Source organism: Amyelois transitella, chromosome 26 (genome assembly GCF_032362555.1).
Source record: "Amyelois transitella isolate CPQ chromosome 26, ilAmyTran1.1, whole genome shotgun sequence".
NCBI lineage: Eukaryota > Metazoa > Arthropoda > Insecta > Lepidoptera > Pyralidae > Amyelois > Amyelois transitella.
In genome coordinates this window covers 1,434,040-1,451,477 of record NC_083529.1, presented here as the reverse complement: position 1 = coordinate 1,451,477, position 17,438 = coordinate 1,434,040, and the positions used below count along the sequence as shown (strand labels likewise).

Genomic DNA, 17,438 nt, shown 5'->3' with positions numbered 1-17,438 from the left:
TCGGTTGACTGTTGGCTCTGTCTACCCCGCAAGGGATACAGACGTGACCATATGTATGTATGTATGTAGATTTATTTTCAAAATTGGATACAAGTATCACTTATTGACGTCACATAACTTAAATCTAATTATAACTACTACTGCTTCCAAAGCGCATGTGTAGAAGAAGCGGCGGAACAAACTACACTGCAGCATTTTCATCGGACGTCAATTTACAAATAGGTATAGGTACACGTGACATTTTACACAGATCGAGTTATTCTCGAAGTGGTGTTTGGGCAACTGGATGTGATACCATGATCGATTTAACACGGGTTACGCTTAGGTTGCGGAGGTCAGACGGGAGTCAGTTCGTGTAAAAATCTGACCCACCCAATCCAGGATCCATGGTCAAAGGTATACCCCGGGCTCCTCTCCAGAGCTGTGAGGATGCAACAGGAACTTAAGCCAGGAGGAAGAAGACTTATCGCTTCCTAATGTCAAAAGTAGCAAAAGCTTGCAGTTATCTATTGTTTAAAAAAGCAAATTTTGTAACTTTGAAAAAAGTGCCGTGTGGTTCCCGGCACCAATACAAAAAAGAATAGGACCACTCCATCTTTTTCTCATGGATGTCGTAAAAGCCGACTAAGGGGTAGGCTTATAAACTTGGGATTCTTCTTTTAGGCGATGGGCTAGCAACCTGTCACTATTTGAATCTCAATCCTATCTTAAAGCCAAATAGCTGAACGTGGCCTATCAGTCTTTACAAGACTGTAGGCTCTGACTACCCCGCAAGGGATATAGACGTGATTATATGTATGTATGTATGTTGAAAAAAAAAAAATATTTACAGGAACAGTTAATCCCAAACGCGGCTTGGAAGGACTACTCTCCCTCGAACACTAATTACGCCTTCGAGCCGTTGGAGAGCGACAAGTACGGCGGCACGGCGTCCACGGCGGCGCTGCGCGCGCGCACGCCCGCGCGCCCGCCCGGCCCGCCGCCGCCGCGCCCCGCCAGCAGTAGGGGGACTCCTAAGGTGACGTCACATTACTTTCATAATCATAATCATAAATACCTGAAAAGACAACGGCCTTCGATCGATATCCTTGAACCAATTATCTATCTAAAAAGACAACCGATTCCAATCGATATCCTCCCTTTTTGAAGGTGGTTAAATTTTGTCTTCTCTTAAGTATAACAAACACTTTCCTGAAAATAATATTAGAATCGGTTCAGCGAAACGCGAGATAATCGCGGATAAACATACATACAGATCAAACTGAGAACCACTTTTTTAAGGCATTATGATAGTAGCAAGTTATTATGATAGTAGTAATTAAAGAGGAACAGTTAAATAAAACCCTTTATACTCGTAAGTAAAAATCTCTTATGAATAACAACTAAAAGAAAGTTTTAAATTCCGTAGGAATAACTTTTGGTGTCATAAAATAAACTAAAACTCAAAGGAAAGTTAAAAACTATTGGTATAATATAAAATCTAAATACTTATGAGCAATAAGGTAAGGGACCATATAGCAGAAAAACGGGTGACAAATATGGCGGCACAGCTTCCACTACAGCCATGCGCTCGCGCACACATTCTGCGAGACTTCCCGAACCTTCTCCATAGAGACCTGGGTACAACAAAAGAGGAACTGCAGATTTAGACTACTGGATGTGCAACCATGATCGATCATATGCGGGTTAGGTTCTCCTATAAAATTCCAATCCCAATTCTATCATTAAGCCAAATAGCTGAACGTGGCCATTCAGTCTTTTCAAGACTGTTGGCTCTGTCTACCCCGCAAGGGTCATAGACGTGACCATGTGTGTATGTGTGTTCCCCTATAAATGGTTACGGAGGACAGTTTGGAAGTCAGACGCTTCGTGTGAAACCCTGACTCACACAATCCAAGATCCATGGTCTTAGACATACCCGACACACGGCACTTTTGTGACAACATAGAATTAGAAAGAAACTAATCATACATACATACATACATATGGTCACGTCTATATCCCTTGTGGGGTAGACAGAACCAACAGTCTTAAAAAGACTGATCGGCCACGTTTAGCTATTTGGCTTAATGATAGAAACTATAGAAAAACTATAGAATGATAGAAACTAATCATGTCTTGAACAAAGTTAGGTAGTAACACTATGTCATTCTATATCGAATTATCTCAACATTTTAGTAAATTTAAAAATTTTTTTTCCAGCCACCAGTGAACGGCCACAAGATGGCGGCCAATGGTAACAAAATGGCGGCGAATGGCACTAACGGGAGAAGCACGCCCAAACACAATCCACAACAACAGTATTACCACGAAACTAGGTCTTTACAGCGACCTAGAGGCGGGGGGGCCACACAATATGGGTAAATAAATCTCATCATTTATTCATATAACCACGTCTTTATTCCATGCGGGGTAAACAGAGCCAGCAGTCTTGAAAGACTGATAGGGCACGTTCAGCTGATATCACATCTGAGAAAACCGCATTTAAATCGGTGCAATAATTGACGCGTGAGTGTGCATTAATAAAAAAAAAGAATAGGACCACACCATCATCTCATGGATTTCGTAGGGGACTAAGGGATAGGCTTGATTGGCAAGATACTTGGGATTCTTCTTTTTGGCGACGGGCTAGCAAACCAGTCACTATATGAACCTCAATTCGATCATTGAACCAAATAGCTGAACGTGGCCTATCAGTGTTTGCGAGACTGTTGATTATATGTATGTACGCAAATTCACTGAAAATTTGCCTCTATTACCGCAACAAAGAGTTCCATTACGGATAACTTAATATGCGGTTGACTGTAATAATTGTTTTAGATATAGGTAACTATTTTGTTATGAAAATCCCTTATTGCATTCTATTATTCCCTTAGAATTTAGGTCATGGGTCAATACAGACTTATTTATTCTTCCGTGACCCAAATTCTAAGGGTTGTATACACCCTCTAACGATAGTGCCGCACAATTTCGCCGCAGCTTTCATGAGACCGTGTGGCCTAATGGATAAGGCGTCGGACTTCGGATCCGAAGATTGCAGGTTCGAGTCCTGTCACGGTCGCATGTTACTTTAGTTTTTTTTTTCGTTTTTGACTATTGTCCTATGTGAAATAGGTGAAATGAAAAGTAATTCATTTTAAAATGTTAAAATAATTAGTAAAGTTTTTGTAATAGATACATCATTTCTCGCCTTGTGTCTTGACTTTATAAGAATTTCTGTATGCCATCCTTGTATATTTTTTTTATACGATGTGAAGGTTTATATCGCTCTTCATATCATAATTAGTTATAATATAAATCATATTTTTGACTAAGAGAATAAGCGCTTTTAATACTGCAAGAATAATGATCTAAGTAAAGCTAGGTTAGTCATGTAAATTATTATTAGTAGTTCCATTATGGAACTGTACTATGGTACTTGTAGTGTCAACCCTTCAAGGGGAGCCCTTCCCCTAAAAGGTTAGGGCAATTTATATCACTTCTAAATAATAATAATGTATAATCTTATACAACTCAAGTCTAATATGATAAGCCATCTATGACAACCTAATATGGATTTTCAATCCATATTAACAATAAAGGGAAAAGGTTTATATTTTTGTTTATCACAAAATTTGGCACAAATATAAAAATAGATCTTAGAAATTGACAAAGACTATATTCAAGATTTTCCCATTTAAGCAAAGCCGTGCGCAAAAGCTAGTCTTGTAAATTCTGGCTCCATATCCCCCGTAAGACGTTTAAGTTAATAAATAAAGGCAATTTTCACCGTAATTTGTTTCAGTTACGCGAGCCGGCCTGAGCGCGCGACGTACTCGCTCCCGCGCGGGCCGCGAGAGCGAGACGGCACGCTGTCTCCGCACCCCGACTTCTACTTCATGCCGTCACAAAGGAAATACGAAGGTGAAGTGGTCAGGGTTTATGTCAACTATAGGGACAGGGAATGACTTGGGAGATTTTAGTACGAGTATGAGAATGAAATATAAAACGGGGAATGACATAGGAAATTGTAATTTAACACGAAAAAAATAATGGTATATTAGAATAAAAATGCAATATAGACGAACGGCTGGGGGTTTTTTTTAATAAAAAAATTATAAACATTAATTATGGGGTAATGGAATATGTAAGGAAATTTAATACCGGAAATGATAAGACCTATGACGGTCGTGTGTGAAACACAGTTATTTTTTTTAAATATTGTTTTTATTTACCTTTACTCCTTTCAAAAGGGTGATTAAAAACTGCTAAAAAAAACTGGATGTGGATGAAATTTGACATGTTATTTATGTAGGTAGCTCAATAGCATATAAGTTAAGTTTTTATTGATTTTTTTAATATTATATTATGCCAAGCTGAAAGTGAAATTAAGAAGTTATTCGTGAATATATTTGTGACAAGAAAACGTTTAAAACTTAAAAGGGTTTATAGCTTTAATTTTTTTGTGCAATAATTCGATTTTTGCTTATTTTTATTCGACTTATTTTCATTGGCCCCCATTTTGATAAAAAAAAAAATTTTTTTAATTTAATCCCTGAAAAGAAAATATTTGTCAAATTTGCTGCGTTGTCAATTCAATACTTCTGAAATTTATATATTAATTAAACGGTTTTATTTAGCTCACCCCGTTTGTTTTATTTATTCTTGGGTCAAATTTATATCATATTTAGGCCAAATGAAAATGAGCCACATTTTTGTCATGTGCCAGTAACTATTCCTGTAAATATTTAGATTTATGAAGTAGTTTAAAAAAAGAAGTAAACTGGAATGTTACAATAAATAAAAATATTTTTTATTAATCCAGAGTTTGTCCAAATAAAATAAGCTAATAAATTCTCCTTAAAATAAAAAAAAAACCATGTTTTTGAAATTGTATTATTTTTCAATAGATATTAAAAGAGCCATTTTAGTTTACTTCTTTCCTAACTTGTATTTGAAATTCGTCAATATTGGGTATCTACATTTAAATGTCATAATGTGCGCATAACATTTTTTGTTACCATCATTAAATTTAAATTTTATGAAAAACGTTGCATGAATTTAATTTTTTTTACTCAGTGTTTATTATGCTAAAAATCGTTATGACATTAAAATTTATAGGACCCAATATGAACCATTTTAATGTGCGTGAACTAAGCATGATTCTAGCTTCAAAAACGCCTGCTTTACTCAGCTTTTAACGCACAAAGCTTTAATGTAGTTAGATTTGGTTTGGACGAGGTTTTATTTGAAACAATTTTAATATTTTTAACTATTTTTTTTATACATTTTAATATTTATTTGTACTTTTCGATCATCTTATTACAAAAAGATAAACTGTAAAGGTGAAGTAATATGGGCTGAAATTATGAATTTCGACACAGTCTTAATTTTGAACCCAAATAATTCAACACTCATTGCTTCGATAAATATTATTATTCGACTAACATTAATCCAACAAGATACACTTTCGAACTTTGGCACTTTCTTTTTTGGTAAAGCTTCGAGGACACAAATTAGAAGTTTTTATAATAACTCAATTTGTAATAAGGTGGTGAAATATACCGTAACAATAAGCTTTTAGAAAAAAAAATATTAACTTAATAATAAAAATTAATACAAATTTATTTTAACTAATAACATGATAAAATATAATGATAACACCAACCTATCTTATAAATTCAAAGAATTAAAAAGATTTACGGAAATATCACCCAAAATATTTTTGCAACTTTTTGATTATTTTATTTCCAAATTTCTTTTTTTCAGATTTTTGACGGAGACACCGAAGAATTTTAATTACATTAATTTAGTTACCAGATCAGATTTTTCTTTACACCGAACAAATGTACCTTTTAAGATATATTTCACAGTATGTATTTATTTTAATTCTTTTTAATAATTCTCCAAACCAGATCTAGTCTCATGTCACAGTTTTAAAATAAGTTATTTTCACATTAATGTAATATTAATATTTTTCTTTTTATATTAATAATGTAAATATAATATTTAGAAATATTCTTCGCTGTATATTGCACAACAATAGCAAATTAAGGAATTATATATCTTATGATAACGTATAACTTTAAATTAGAAATTAAAAAATGTAAATAACAATTTAATTCGAATGATGCAAGTAGCGCCATCTATTTCAAACTTGCATTACTAACATAACTTCGAAAATATCGTAATAGAAACCAGAAAAAGGTTCATGTTTTAGAAATAAATTAAAAATTAGCAGAACAAATATGTAGATTTATTAAAAAGATATACAACATTATCGTAAATGTAATAATTAGTATTCTGTGTAAGTTATTTTAGGTATGTCATTCACACATATTGTATCGTGCAAAGAGTCTTTATTGCTGTCATATTTATTTTAGCTCAATATTTTTGCCACTTCGTCGTTATCAAAATGATAGACAAATATATTATAAACAATTAACAAAATATTTAAATATAAGTATAATTTTTGTCAAGACAGGATAGCAGTGAAGTGTAATAGCTTTTCTGTGTTTAAAGATTGTATAAGAAAATAATAGCTAGAAGAAAGGGATTATTAAGATTATTCCACTTGTTAAAGGAATGTACTTAGTTGATACTGGTATTAAAATACCAAATTAAATACTTTAACTTATATTATTTTGAGAGCATCGTTTCGTAATATATCAGTTTAACAAAACAACGAATTATCGATTTTAATTAAGTTCTAAGTATTTACCGAACCTAAGACTATGGACAAAATAAAATAATTTTAATATAATGTTTGTTTTATTGCAGACTGGTCCAAATAATACCTGACAGATAATAGAAGTCTGTTAAGGAATTAACTTATATACATCTATTCTACTACATCTATTTACAGGGAGGTGAACTATTATCGTAAATATTCATTGGTACACACGGCAGAGGTGGGATTCGAACATTTTTGAAGCTGTTTTTCACGATAACCTATCATAAATAAAAACAAGGTTTTAACAAGTAAAATTTATTTCAAAAAATAACAATTATATCACAATATTAATATAAAAAAATTATACTTAATTAAACTCTCAATTAACCATAAACCCTTAGATTAAATTACAAAATTAAAGTATTTGGAATGTCAGCAATACTTTATACAAAGATTATATATAAATTGAAAATAAGAAAAACAGAACAATAAAAAAAATATATACAAAAATATATTTTAAAAGTTTTATAATTAATAATCAAATATCTTAACATAATCTTCGGTATTGTACATACGTTGTGATGACAACTCAGGTAACATCTTATTAAATCTATTTCTATAAAGCTGAATAAGAACCAAATTGAAATATCACCCACTAGCCTACAAATACATAAATATTTGAAATATCGCTAAATTTTTATTTAAAATTATAATATTTTAAATTAATAAAAATTGAGCAAATATATATAATATATACCTATATATATATTTAAATGAAAATTAATATTCATTTTTGCAATTTTTATGTCATGCTTCATATTTCAAACACCATTATTCTAATTACAAATTAGAACGAACGCCCTTGACGATCTTACTTCTATACTTCCACGTTTCCTGAAATTAAATTATTCATCATCAATTGTTTATGTTTAAAATTGGAACACACACGCAAATTCATTTTGAGGTTTACAACCTCAATAAGAGATATGACATCTGCAAAAATTTATATTGTGGACCACAGTTCCACATTCTCACGTGTGTAAATCCGGGAGGTGGTCCGTAAAAAGGGTTGCCTCTTCAAAAACAAAAAAAGGCAACGTAATGTAACGGTGGAGAATGCAACTGGCAACATTGCGTATTTCCAGTTACAAACACCGCCACTAAATATCCACAAAGATGGGAGAGAGAGAGAGAATAGTCTTAATTTCATCAATATCGGTACAATTTAAGAGAAAATTTATTAAAAAAAATATCTTTAAAATAAGACTATTTTATTATTATTAATCTAATATTAATCCAAATTCTATGATTATTATTAATGACTGATTAAAATTTAAAGTTCTCTGTCAGACCCCAATAGTCGAATGGTAGATATTATACTCCAGCGCAAATAGTCCGCCATTTGTTTTTTGTACAATAAAGATTAAAAAAAAATCTCTCTCACCTGAAAAGTGAGATCAAAGCCTCTTCTCTTCGCTTCTCCCACGATCTCCTTCGCCAGCTCTTCTTGTATCGTGCCTTTTACGTCTATATAATAGCAGTCGCCGCTTGCAAAGTGGCACGTCATTGATTTGCGGTAATTCTAAAACAAAAAAAAATACTTGATAGCAAGGTAAACGTAAATACAAACACGTCTCTATCTTTTACGGGGTAGGCAGAGCCAATAGTCGCAAAATATACAAATAAATATATACCTACGGGACAAATTACACAGATTCAGATGGCCTCGAAGTAAGTTCGATACTTGTGTTACGAGATACTAACTCAACGATACTACATATTATATTATATAAATTTCATATCATAATACACACTTATATAGAGAAACATCCAAGACCCAGACCAATCAGAGAAAGTTCGTTTCTCATCATGCCCTGGCCGGGATTCAAACCCGGGACCTGCCGTGTCACAGACAAGCGTATTACCGCAAATTATAAGGCAAAATGAGTCTTGAAAAGACTGATAGCTAATACTAATAGCTAATACTGTTATATTGATCAATGATCTAATACTCTTATATTGATAAAATAATAACTGAGATTCTTTTTTAGGCAATGTGCTAGCAACGCCACTATTTGAATCTCAATTCTATCTTAAAGCCAAATAGCTGAACGTGGCCTGTCAGTCTTTACAAGACTGTTGGCTCTGTCTACACCGCTAGGGATATAGACGTGATTATATGTATGTATGTATAAAATAATACCTTAGAAACGTTAGCCCCGGAACCGTGTACCAGTAGGGGGTGGAAGAAAACCGTGTCCCCCGGAGACATTTCAAGCTGCACCCGCTTTGCCGCGGGGGCTACGGCGTCTTCCTTTATAATGCCGTGGTACAATTTCTTGGAAATCTTTAAAAAAAAAACAAGAGCAAATTTAAAAGAATTGTACAACAAATTTATTTGCTTTACTAGTGCCGTGCGGTTCCTCTTGCCCTTTGGGATAGGATCAAACCACTTTTTCCTATGGATGTCGTAAAAGGTGATTAAGGGAATAGTAGCATTTAACTAGTGCGAGCTTCCATTCTGGTGTGGTGGCAAAGAAAAAATCTGTGGCTAACTGCTTCTCCCGTGATTGTAAAAGTCTATCAAAGGAAAGCCGATACAACTGGCATTCTTCTTTTAGGCGATAGGCTAACAACCTGTTACTATATGCATCTCTATTCCATTATTGAAAACCATCCAAATAAACGTAGAGTCTTTTAGAGACTATTGACTCTGTCTATCTCGTAAGGGATAAAGACGTGATATGTGTATGCAAAAATAAACTTACTCCAACATTGCCGTGTTCATATATTTTCTTCTCCTTGTGCGAACCGGGAATGACGTAAAGGCAGCCATTTTGAAAATCCACGTGGTCTATGGCCGTCCAAGCCGCTATGATCTTATCGGCTGGACGGAACGGGAAATAAAATAGATCCTGAAATTGTTGCGGTCAAATTAAGACGTGTTATTACATACATATATACATATGGTCACGACTATATCCCTTGCGGGGTAGATAGAGCCAACAGTCTTGAAAAGACTGAATGGCCACGTTCAGCTATTTGGCTTAATGAGAGAATTGTTATTATTTTTAAAAACATTTTATTTGTGACGTCAACATAAAACATTTAAATCAGTCTTAAAATTTATTGTTAAACAAAGGGTCAGTCCCCTTTTAGGGCATTTGGGGAATAATATTGGAAAAAAACATTTTTCTTTCAAACTTTTATTTGTGACGTTAGTTAAAAACATCAAAATCAGTTCAGCAGATAAGCCCTTAAAATAAGAGCAATTTTCTAACAAACTGTCACACCCCAGATTAGATTTTACAAACTGTTCTACTTCACACTTGTGCCGTTTGGTTCCCGGCACCAATACAAAAACGAATAGGACCACTACATCTCTTTCCCATGGATGACGTAAAAGGCGACTAAGGGAAAGGCTTACAAACTTGGGAATCTTTTTTTAGGCGATGGGCTAGCAACCTGTCACTATTTGGATCTCAATTCTATCATTAAGCCAAATAGTTGAACGTGGCCGATCAGTCTTTTCAAGACTGTTGGCTCTGTCTACCCCATAAGGGATATAGACGTGACCATATATATGTATGTATGTATGTTCTACTTCCTCCATGCTTGAGTCCCGGTTGCATCCTCACCTCTCTGGAGAGGAGCCCGGGGTATGTCTTTGACCATGGATCTTATATTGGGTTACTTTTATTTTATTTCGTACGTTACGAATCATGTTAAAATGATCCAAGGTCACCGATCAATAACTCTTAATTATAAATAAGCAAGATTTCAAGAAGCTGTTGAATCCATTTTCTTAAAATCATACTAAAAATCTTCTTGATAACGCGTTAAGAGACAACAAACAAACAAACTCAATTTCGTATTTATAATATTAGTTGGATTTAATGAATTTATCGTTCAAACATTCATTTTGTAAAAACATTACGGCGCAAACAACATATTTAGCCAAAAAGTCAGTCAGGCATCTACTCTAGTAAATAAATACACAACTCACCTGATGAGGCGGATGTCTGTCGGTGCCGGGCGGTTTGTTTATCATCATGCTGTTCACCGCTGTTATCTCATCACCGATGAACTGTGACAACACGTGGAGAAGTCTCGGGTGCTCGACGTATGTGGCGAATACATCGTCGTATAAGACGTCGTTTAGCTGTAACCAATATATCGCACAAACTTATATATGTATATCTAACAGTGTGTGCGTTATCATAAACAAATAAGTATGGGTTATATCTTTAATATAAAATTCTTGTCTTATATATAAAATTATTGCCTTATATATAATAATCTTGTCTTATATATAAAATTATTGTCTAATATATAAAATTATTGTCTAATATATAATAATCTTGTATTATATATAAAATTCTTCTTATATATAAAATTCTTGTCTTATATACTTGTATAAAATTCTCGTGTCACAATGTTCGTTCCCGTACACCTCCGAAACGGCTTGACCGATTTTCATGAAATTTTGTAAGCATATTGAGTAGGTCTGAGAATCGGCCAACATCTATTTCTCATACCGCTTTGTGATAACGGTTGTCAAGCCATAATTTTTTTTTATTTGAAATTTTTTAAAAATATTTATATTAAAAAAATCGTTTGCCGGGACAGCTAGTAATTATAATTACTATAGTATTATATAATTATATATAGTATTATTTGAAAACTCCGTATTATGTAAATAAATAGTAAATAAATATATACGGGATAAATTACACTGATTTAGTAGCCTCGAAGTAAGTTCAAGACTTGTGGTTACGAGATACTAACTCAACGATACTATATTTTATTATAAATACTTATATAGATAAACATCCAAGACCCAAGCCAATCAGAAAAAGTTATTTTCACATCATGCCCTGGCCGGGATTCGAACCCGGGACCTCCGATGTCACAGACAAGCGTACTACCGCTGCGCCACAGAGGCCGTCAAAAATACCCTCAAATATAGACATAACGTCCTTTCAACATTCAAGAATAAAGCTCCCGTACAGACCGCCATTATTTTGGTTCAACTTACGTTCCGAACGTCATTACCTTATTGACGTAATCCTCTGGTTTCCTCTGTTTATCGACGAGCGATGGCTCCTTAACGATGGTCATGGATCCTTTGTCTACGAGGCCGTTGCATACTTGTACGAAGCGTTTCCTGTAATTAAACATACATACATATGGTCACGCCTATATCCCTTGCGGGGTAGACAGAGCCAACAGTCTTGAAAAGACTGCATGGCCGCGTTCAGCTATTTGGCTCAATGATAGAATTGAGATTCAAATAGCGACAGGTTGCTAAACCATCGCCTTAAAATGAATCTAAGTTTGTAAGCCTATCCCTTTCTTGTATTGGTGCCGGGAACCACACGGAAATTAAACTTACTAAACATACAGACAAACATACAGAAGAAATAGGACAGGGCCGGATTCGTCGAACTTTCAAGGACTAAATTGCGAATGACTTAAGAAAAGGGAGATGTTAGTACCCTTGATCGTCGAATATTCATGAGAGGCCTGTTAGGATCGTAGCAAGTGGAAATCCATAGTCTCCACCCAAATGGGAGACAGGTATGTATACATACAGAAATTCAGAATTCTCTCCTGGAGGGAATGCTTATAATCTATACTAATATTATAAAGCTGAAGAGTTTGTTTGAACGCTTTAATCTCAGGAACTACCTGGTTCGAATTGAAAAATTCTTTTTGTGTTGAATAGACTATTTATCGAGGAAGGCTATATATATATTTAGGCTATATAATATCACGCTGTAACTATTAGGAGTGAAGAAATAATAGAAAACGTGAAATCAACGGGGAATATTATTCATCCTTGAGGGTCGCGGACGCAGCACAGCATATATGTATAGTATTGATGCTACGTTATGTTCATATACCTAGGTCTTTCTAAATCTTAATATCAACTAGGCGTTCACAATCTCCTTGTACCTATATTACCTTAGTTAACCTATTTTTATTCATCATCTCTACATTACATGACCAAACCACTCCTTTCACTATTGATGTTGTTAGTAAAAATAAATGATAATATGAATATACATACTTGTAACTGTACAAAGATTCGAAGTCTATCAACTCTTTGATAACCAGAAATCCGTTCTCGTCATAGAATCGAAACTGTTCTTTGGACACTTTGTATGTCTGTGGCAACTCAGCGAACACACTGAAATTATTATTTCAATATATATTTTTAGAATATAGTATACTATACAGTATATAGATGTCGTAAAAGGCGACTAAAGAAATAGGCAAATTAGTCTTGTGCAGCTTTTAACATGATCCGATAATGGGTCAGGTTCCCCTGCAAAGGTTGCGTAGGTCAGATGGATTGCTGTCTGTTGAACCCCACATACATAGAATCACGGCTTTATCTGTTACAGGGAAGACAGAGCCAACAGTATTGAAAAGTCTTGTTTATTACCGAAAAGACGAATCCCGTTTTATAACCTTCCATTGATTGACTTTTACAATATAGGTAGGTACTTATCACTTTTGAAAAACAATAATCGGTAATATATAAATAAATATATATATACGGGACAAATTACACAGATTGAGTTAGCCTCTAAGTAAATTCAAAACTTGTGTTATGAGATACTAACCCAACGATTCAGTATTTTATAATAAATACTTATATTGATAAACATTCAAGACCCAGGATAATCAGAGAACGTTTCTTTCTCATCATGCCCTAGCCGGGTTTCGAACCTAGGACACTAGCACGGAGTCATACCAGTACGGGTACTTGTGGCATATCAGTACGGGTGTACGGAGCAATACCCCTATGCCACAGAGGCCGTTTATCAGTTAATCAGTATTGATTGATAATAATCTTGTTTGTTGTTTATGAAGCTTTATTTTAATAATACCTAGTTTTATAAGTGATAAGATATTAAATTGATAAAATACTTATGGGGGATAGGTATTACTGGGCTGGGTAGTTTTTTGATGCAGTATAAAGGGATAATCTCTTTTCCATAGATGTAACAGATGACAAAGGGAACTAAGGGTCTGAAGGGATATAGCTAAATGATACTATTACATACATACATACATATAATCACGTCTATATCCCTTGCGGGGTAGTCAGAGCCAACAGTCTTATAAAGACTAATAAGCCACATTCAGGTGCTTGGCTTAATGATAGAAATGAGATTCAAATAGTGACAGGTTGCTAGCCTGTCGCCTAAAAGAAGAATCACAAGTTTATAAGCCTATCCCTTAGTCGCCTTTGACAACATCCATGGGAAAGAGATGGAGTGGTCTTATTTTTATATTTTTCCTATTGGTGCAGGGAACTACAAGGTACAGTAAATGATACTATTATTATGTATAATGATATAATTTTATTAAACCTGGGCTAGCATTCTCTTTGATAACATTGTAATTGTATTTGAGGATGCTAAGAGAAACAAACAATTTTCTATGTAATGTTATGTTTAGAAAAAGTTTTATGTCTGTATTATTTTAGATATGTTAGTATTTTCAATATTAAAAAATATTGCATGCCTGAAGGGGCAAGCTGTTGATACTGTTAAATGTAATTTCATCTACATATCTACACAGTTATGCAATAAATATTTTGAGTTTGAGTTTTAGAACATGGAAAGATGAGAAATGTGAAAAAAAAATAATTATTAATCATAAGTAATTTATACTGCTCCATTCTCATAATGATCTCATTCTAAAAAAAGGAAATAACTTTAGGAGATAAAGCTAAGATACTTTGTAATCGATGGATAGTAAAGAAATCTACATTGGGATCTTACTCACTTCTTAGGAATCACTCTTGATGATAAAGTATTACTCCAGTAGAAATTCATAGTATTAAATATTACACAACGCCGTATAACACAAACACCCAAGTACGAATGAACGTAAATATCTAAATTTAATCGAGCGAAGACGTGTTTACTAATAATTACAATAATCTGACTTGAGTGATAGATGATGAATAATCTATGTAATGTAAGTACAAGATAGTACGATTCTGTTGTACTTTAGAATTTTAAATTATCAGCTTCGTTTAAAAACAACAATACTTTGAAACTTTGCACTCAAGTTTCTCTTTTTACTTGTATTGTTTTGCCAAAATCTGCCAAATGAAACTTGTCAGTTTGAGTCAAGTATTGAATAACTGACATTGACGTTAGCAGGTTTTCAAGCAAATACATTGAATCTGCGCGTTTATTGCTACCGTGTTTATTATTTCGAAGTCGTAGATTTAGTAAAGACCATCCTAGGATATTAATTGTAAATAGTATTAATTGAATAATAGGAAAATACTATCGGGTCAAGTTAAGAATAGGATTATCAATGTTTGCAACTAGCCGAATAGGTACCTATCTAAGACAAGGACACAACTGGGAGTAATGCAACGAGATTGGAACCATTGGAATACAGGTAATAATTAGGTAAGGATATCAAATCATAAATTAAAAAGAGTATGAGTAATATTCATTGTTAATTCACAGTTTCAGACAAATTTAAAAGGTCCATTAAATTTTTTTTTTTTTAGGTCCATTAATTTTTTTTTTTCAGTAACAGTATGAGACGCAATCTTTTGCCACGATCTTTTGACGCGACTTATGAGTACTTTAACAAATTTCTTAACTCGTATATTCGAAGCCAGTAGGCTTTGAGAATGCACCAACGAATAAAGGCAGCTCTTTCTCAGAGTTTACTATCATGAAGAAGAATGGTCTGTTTGCCACAAATGATAGATCCAAAGACCTCCAGCCTAATTCCGCTTCTGTTACGCTTGCAGCCTCTGTACCGTCCTCTGTCACTTCTATTTTCGCTTTTTGTACAAAGTTATTAATGTATACATCCACTCCAAGATCGAACTTAGCACTGAAGTCAAATATACTTCTTAAACCCATATCTGTCAGTAGTTCTTTTAAGTTATCTAACTCGGAGAATATTTCAAAAGACGGTATTTGGACGTCCAATGTGCGTGGTCCATCCATTTCGAATTTTCTAAAAACCGTCGCCAGACTTATATCTTTGATGTTATAAATCATCGTGGAAAGAAGAACACCGTCGAATGGCAAGAAAATCAACATGGAATACTCTTTATTTTTCCCATAAGGGAGCTGTAAAACACTGGCTTTAATCTGATCTAAGTTGGTGTAGTTAAATTCGCTGTTAAGAAACATGAGTTTCACTTTACCGACAACAGCTCCTAATTCATTGTGAAAATCTACAACGTCTGTGTTATGCGTTGGGAAAGCTGTTGTCCATGATCCTCGAAAATATAATGAATCTAGAAGGATAAGATTCGTTTCATACAAATCTGTAGGATTAATTATTTCCTTAATGTTTCCATTTGTGGACTCTCTAACGTATTCATTGATAATACCAGCTGTTTGTGGTGCGTCGTCAAAATTTTGTGTGATCACTTTACACATATTGGTTTGATTTAAGTTTGAGAGGAACGATGATGCCATGAAAGGTGAAAACGATTGATCTAAAACCACTAATGGAGATCGTTTCACACTCACGTCGTTAGAATCTTCAGTGTTCATAGCATCGTTGACAACGGCCCAATATTTCCTATTGAAGCATTTATGAGGGTGCAATTCTAGGACTTTTTTCAATTCCATTGAAGTTTCTTCAAGAGCTCCAATAGACAAAGCCGAAAGTAGTATCCATTGAGAGATTGGGGAGGCGACGAAATGATTCTCTTTATCCAGAGCAAGCCTTGTAGCTAAATCCATCGTGAAACGAAACACTGGCCTTTTTACTAGGATAGCCGCTTTTGGTAATGTACATTGTCCGAATATTAAAGGCAAAACTGCACTGACAACTAATAAACATTTTAAGACCGCCATATTGTGACTGGCGCAAGAAATTCACTAGATATTTAAGACACGGAATAGTATCAAACAAGATGAACTCAAAAATTTATTCTTGCCTTATCAAATGACCTAAGACGATAAATGGATAAAGGTTGACTTTGGCACGAATAGTGATATGTAATATAAGTATTTCATTGTTAATTTGGGACGATCCTGTTGTTTATAAGATGACAAAATGTTCTGATAGCAGACTTTTATTAGCATAATGACCTAATTCCTAAATCAATTATTAATGCTGCCGTGTGGTTCCCGGCACCAACACAAAAAGAATACGACCACTCCATCTCTTTGTCTTTGATGTCGTAAAAGGTGACTAAAGGATATGCCTACAAACTTGGGATTCTTTTTTAGGCGTTGGGTTAGCAACCTGTCACTATTTGAATCTCAATTCTATCATTAAGCCAAATAGCTGAACGTGGCCATTCAGTCTTTTCAAGTCTGTTGGCTCTGTCTACCCCGCAAGGGATATAGACGTGACCATATGTATGTATGTATTATTAATCTAGTAGCGGTGATTGGTTGCTCTTTACTTTTGGCTGGAGTTGTACCTACGTTACTCCTGCAGAAATCTAATCTTGTTGTAAATACAAAGTTTGCTTTGTATTTAGTTTGTATTGTAGAATTGGTGGTATTAATCGAATCCCGGCCAGGACATGATGAGAAACCCACTATATATAATTATCCTGGGTCTAAGATTGTCTATTTAATATTTCTTAAAAAATATAGTATCGTTAAGTTAGTATCTCGTAACAAATGTTTCAAACATACTTCCGAGGCGAATTAAGATGATTTGATCAAAACGATCAAGCAGGCTTTCACGCTGGTAGTAAAGAAAAATATAGGTAGAGTTTGTTAGTTAACAAAGGGAAAGGGGATGCCCAAGTAGCCTTTCCTTA

The 17,438-nt window shown here is 34.2% G+C and overlaps 3 protein-coding genes and 1 non-coding gene across 5 annotated transcripts in view; 2 read left to right on the top strand and 2 right to left on the bottom strand.

The window, feature by feature from the left end:
- Positions 1-6,714, top strand: part of LOC106141451 (uncharacterized) — an 85,483-nt gene extending 78,769 nt beyond the window's left edge. Inside the window, exons 23-26 of one of the 2 annotated variants that reach the window (XM_060951690.1) lie at positions 833-1,018; positions 2,203-2,360; positions 3,785-3,903; positions 5,749-6,714. In XM_060951690.1, the coding sequence (XP_060807673.1) occupies positions 833-1,018; positions 2,203-2,360; positions 3,785-3,903; positions 5,749-5,756 (471 nt within the window). In that variant the 3' untranslated portion in view covers positions 5,757-6,714. Of the gene's footprint in view, positions 1-832; positions 1,019-2,202; positions 2,361-3,784; positions 4,089-5,748 lie in introns of those variants that run through there. The other variant, XM_060951689.1, reaches the window with a different exon arrangement.
- Trnar-ucg (transfer RNA arginine (anticodon UCG)) lies at positions 2,989-3,061 on the top strand. The gene has a single exon. It is a non-coding gene; the product is annotated as a tRNA-Arg (tRNA).
- A 237-nt stretch (positions 6,715-6,951) lies between the features above and the next one.
- Positions 6,952-14,647, bottom strand: LOC106136018 (phytanoyl-CoA dioxygenase, peroxisomal-like). The gene is made up of 8 exons (XM_013336447.2): positions 14,456-14,647; positions 12,726-12,845; positions 11,708-11,819; positions 10,659-10,814; positions 9,421-9,567; positions 8,856-8,999; positions 8,097-8,234; positions 6,952-7,546 (listed from the first exon to the last, which is right to left on the bottom strand). Exons 1-8 carry the CDS (start codon positions 14,503-14,505, stop codon positions 7,493-7,495), a joined length of 921 nt encoding a protein of 306 aa, XP_013191901.2. The 5' UTR covers positions 14,506-14,647; the 3' UTR covers positions 6,952-7,492.
- A 259-nt stretch (positions 14,648-14,906) lies between these two features.
- LOC106136017 (serine protease inhibitor 77Ba-like) lies at positions 14,907-16,581 on the bottom strand. The gene has a single exon (XM_013336446.2). The coding sequence runs from the start codon at positions 16,513-16,515 to the stop codon at positions 15,292-15,294; it is 1,224 nt and encodes a 407-aa protein (XP_013191900.2). The 5' UTR covers positions 16,516-16,581; the 3' UTR covers positions 14,907-15,291.
- Between the last annotated feature and the right edge of the window lie 857 nt (positions 16,582-17,438).